General features: G+C 36.5%; 1 protein-coding gene across 1 annotated transcript in view; it reads right to left on the reverse strand.

Moving 5' to 3' along the window:
* Positions 1 to 5,000, reverse strand: part of LOC122793283 (interleukin-8-like) — an 8,082-nt gene that overhangs the window by 1,633 nt on the left and 1,449 nt on the right. The window contains exons 2-3 of the mRNA XM_044061147.1: positions 3,086 to 3,215; positions 1,208 to 1,291 (exon numbers count right to left, since the gene is read on the reverse strand). Coding sequence (XP_043917082.1) covers positions 1,208 to 1,291; positions 3,086 to 3,215 — 214 coding nt within the window. The remainder of the gene's footprint in view (positions 1 to 1,207; positions 1,292 to 3,085; positions 3,216 to 5,000) is intronic.

Raw genomic sequence — 5,000 nt, forward strand, 5'->3', positions numbered from 1 at the left:
TTAAACTCTAGTTGTAGTTATTTCCTTAGTTAAAAAAATGCAGAATTTCTCTAGAAATCAGACAGATGGTCTGCTGACAGGATTTTTTTTAGAGAATGAAAAAATAAATTCTGTATATGGAATGCTAACATCTAATAAGTAAATATTTTCATATACTTAAGTGTGCAAACCACATATGACATTTTGTTTTCAAGTAATGATGCTCTAGTATATAATATGTGTATGTGTCCATTATTTAAAATAATTCCTGAAACATTTAGAAAACAGGTCTCGGAAATGTTAATCTTCGAAAAATGTAAAGCAAAAGCTTGCATGAAGAATGTATGTTTGAATTGCTAATAGCATTTGAAGGAAATAGAAAGAAAACTTTATCCTTTGCTCCCAGACATCATTTTCAATTTCTTTTGGTACAGTGTGTTTAATCATAGGACATCGTAGGACAAAATGCTGGCAAAGCAAAACAAAATCATCTAACCCCAGAAATCAATAAAACTGCTGAGTGATTTTGAAATCAGCCATGCTACAAAACTGAAAATAACAGCCAGGAGCAAAACCGGAAAACATGTCACAGGCTGGGTGTCTCTAAACACTCTTCTAATGTTGGAATACTTTTAGGAACATACACAATGTACGAGAGATTATGTCATAGACTGAAGTAAAACATGATCAGTCTGCATTTCACTGACATTTAATAAGAATTTGGTTCAATGAAGCATGTTTTAACAAGCTATGTTACAAGCAGTAATAAAGAAATATTTCTGATGTCTTGTCTTCTGTGAAATCACATCTTGCTGTAGAAATCATTATGACTTTATGTAAGATACAAATACTTTTTCAGTGAATATAAAATGGCTATGGGAGAAAAGTATTATGTACAGTAAAAAAGTACATAACATCAGAATATAGTCTGACATATTTTAAGTGACATTCAGTGACTTAATTTGAATGAAACCATAGTCTGTTTCTCACAGGCAAAAAAGTGTATTGCTCTGGGGTTATTCATTTTCTAGCAAGAAATTAGTGAATTGCATTATTGTATTTGACGAAAAGTTCAATTTTACTGAAATGTGAATTAAAAAAATCCAGATTTTGATATATTTTAGGGGGTCTGTTCTTTCAGTGCATCATAATGAACACATACATTAATGTTCAGTGTGTGCATTTTTTTTCCAAAGTGGCTGTTAATCAATTAAAATCTAGGAGTTACCTTTCCAACATTCTGTCGATGATCAACTTTACCCAGGGGGCATTTGGATCGACACAGACCTGGCCTCCAGTCTTCATTGTTATGCTGCATAAGAAATAGACATCTGTGTTAACAGTGCAAAGAAATCCAGCTTAACTTAATGCAAATTATGGAACCAAGCCCAGGATGATAGGCTGAGGCATGGTAATATTTCATAGTCTTAAGCTACTAGGCAAATTTACCAAACTAAGAGAATGATTCTGTGTGGACTCAAAAGAGAAAACGAGTGAACGTCGACATTTGAGGCAGTACAAGCCAGCTAGCAATTTTGCTTCACCTTTCACAGCATGAAATAAAGCTTCCATTTTTTTGCAGTGATATTTTTACATCATTCTTGTTTTGCTTTTCTTTTCTCATAGTTTTGGATCATTGTAAGTAGTGCTGCAAATGGTAGCATCATTACTGTAGAACCATGATAAAATAGTGATACTTTCTCAGCAGCATGAGTATACCATAAGCACGTTACACTGTGCAATAACATTTGAGTCTGTACTCTGGAGAACTATGCAAACTGCAGTAATACATTTCTGTTAAAGTATTATTTCCAGTGGTTCTTGTAATAAAAGAACCTTAGGGTACAGATGTGAGGTCACACTGTTCCATAAATAATCTTCATTGAAGATTGAATATGTTCATTCTTTATACTATATAGGCAGAAATATAGTTACTGCCACTTGTGTGTGTTTCTATTACTCTGTATACCCAAGCCATGCTCCAGATTTCTGAATGTCCACATAAATATGTATCTTTTGTTAAAGGGCTGCAGTAACTGTAACTGCCTATCTTCTTCTTCTTCTTCTTCTTCTTTCGGCTTTTTCCCGGTTAGGGGTCGCCACAGCAGATCACCTTGTCTGCACATTGAATGGCAGTGGAGTTTTACGGTGTCGAGTTGCCAGCCCGGCGCCCAACCTTCCACAGAAGGCACACTCACACGCACACCTAGGGCCAATTTAGAGTGTCCAATCCACCTGCAGCATGTCTTTGGGATGTGGGAGGAAACCGGAGCACCCGGAGGAAACCCACGCAACCACAGGGAGGACATGCAGACTCTGCACAGAAGGCACCCCAGCCGAGGATCAAACCGGAGAACCTCTTGCTGTGAGGCAAACTGTAACTGCCTATCTACTAAAGAAAAATAGCAAAAACGAAACACTGCAGAAACATCTCATCAGTACCGATTGTTACACTAAGTTCCATGCAAAACAATGTTCTGCTGCATGTGATCTAAGTCTTTTGGGGTTCCTCATAAAATTGCCCTTACTGTTTAACGGGTTCCTCATAAAATTGCCCTTACTATTTAAAGTACAACACAGAATTGCAAAATGAAAAAAAAAATGTTTCTATTATAAAAAATAATTTGCCTAATATTACTATTATTCCTAAATTGAATATGTAACAAAGGGTATAGTTATTTTTCATGTTCTGGAAATTCCTGACCATTAACACCAGCTGCTTATCACATAAACAAAGTCAAACATTTTACACCAAATGTCACAAAATAGATTATTTTGAAATATTCATAAGTCTGCAAGTAACCAGTACAAATGATTGAGTTCACCTATAAACTTTCAACTATCTATCTAAGTGTGCCCCTATTAATGTCAAAAAGATTAGCATTCCGGTTATGTACTTTGATGTCACTTCATGTATCATTTTTCCTCTTGTTTTATACCTCTACTTGCTTATTCTATCTTAAAATTTCCATCTGTGATAACAATTTCATTTCTTAGCCACTGTGAGAATTATATTTTCCTGGAACTACTTTTTCACCATAATAAAGTGGTTGCTAACATCAAATATTATTTTTCAGGGATATAAAGGCTATCAGTAGGTACTTACATGACTTCTACATCTTGGCAGTGTGGACCACTAGGAATGAGTTCCACATTTTTCATATTCTTTGGATGGATGAATCGTGATTCTTTATTTATACACTGGCACCTCAACTCCATTCTGGATAAGGATATGGCTGCAAAATAAATGCCAGGTTTTGAATGTAGTGATGGAGATAACAGTGAGCTACAGAGTCATACAGATTAACATTTCATGTGCGTGTGTGCGTGTGTTTGTGTGTGTGTGTGTGTGTGTGTGTGTGTGTGTGTGTGTGTGTGTGTGTGTGTGTGTGTGTGTGCGTGTGCGTGTGTGTGTGTGCGTGTGTGTGTGTGTGTGTGTGTGTGTGTGTGTGTGTGTGTGTGTGTGTGTGTGTGTGTGTGTGTGTGTGTGTGTGTGTGTGTGTGTGTGTGTGTGTGTGTGTGCTGGCTTAATTATTCACACAATAACATGAGGAAAGGCAGCATTAGATCATTTTTGAAATAAAGGTAGTTGAGCTTTAATCTATATTCTGTTACATTTTTATAACTTAACCTACCCTTCACAAATAAAGCAATGAGTTGCTTGGTGCATTTGTTAGCTATGTATTTTATACACTATTACTTTTGCCATGAATAAAACACTGCTATATAAAAAGTCATAGATGATGAGGGGGGAGGTTGGTATAATGGTTAAGGTGCTTACCTTATAAACATAAGGTGCAGAGTTTGATTCTTACATGTGGTAATTGGCTAGGCTTAAAATGGTCCATAAGGGTAGTTAGCCTAGTACTAATCTATGAAGCTATATAATGCATCATGATCATAACAACAAAGCACAGACATCTCATTTTAAAGGAAAGCTTATAATAATACTACTTATTATTTTGATGTACATCAATTTTCCACTTTCCAGCATCTGTGAGAAAAGAAAACTAGGTACTCAGCAAATGGGTTTCATTCTTTGCGATCCATACTTTGTTAAACAGTGACAGATATTATGGGTGCTTCTTGTAAACCAGAATCCACTTACTGGCACAAACAGGAAGTATACAATTACAAATGTTTACTTTCAGTGTAGTAAATTTGAGGTATAGAGTTACACTACAAATAATGCATTCCTCACAGATGCCTTATCAGAAAGCTAAGAAACAAAGTCCTTCTTCAACTTTGTTCTTGGTTATAGCAGCTAAGGGAACAAACCGTGATCCACCTTTCTTCATAATACAGCTTAAATGTTGTACACATCTGCCCCCTTACCAAACTCTTAATTCAGGATATAACTATAATAGCAATGAAAAATATTAACAAATTATCAAAACTACCAGCTGGTCAGCATTTATACTCCTGGGTCATGGCTAAAATTTGGAATAATCTACCTAGAAGTATTCAAGTATTCACACACTTCATTGCCCTGCCAAGTTTAAAACCACCCCGCATACTCACCTCCTCTCCAAATGGACTTGTAGGTGTTCAATACCTTCTCCAGCTATTACCTAAAACTCTGGAGTCTTTCTTTCATCTCATCTTTCCTCCTTCACCCACCCCTCCACTCAGTTGTGGTTTACCTAAACACTAGAGTCCACCTTTCCTTCTATCATATCTCACTCACCCTACCATTCAGACTTGTAGACTCCCTATCAGACTTTCCATTCTTAGCTGCACCCCTCCCACCTCTTTATTCTCATACAGATCATATACTGCCTCTCTTTATTGTCTGTTAGCCTACCCATCTGCCCAGTACTGCTATCTCTACCTGCAGTACTCTGCTTCCTCATCTCTTTAGCCTTCTTCCCTCCTGTACTGTATCTGCTCTCACCCTCTCCCACTAATGTATACTAATACTTATCACAAGTGCCTCTCAATACGTCTGTGGTACATGCATCTTCCTTTACTTTGTCACAGATTGCACAAGCTTATATTTTAAGTGTGTCATAATTTATATT

This window comes from Protopterus annectens, chromosome 2.part0, assembly GCF_019279795.1.
Source record: "Protopterus annectens isolate FY-2018-M chromosome 2.part0, PAN1.0, whole genome shotgun sequence".
Classification (NCBI taxonomy): Eukaryota; Metazoa; Chordata; order Ceratodontiformes; family Protopteridae; genus Protopterus; species Protopterus annectens.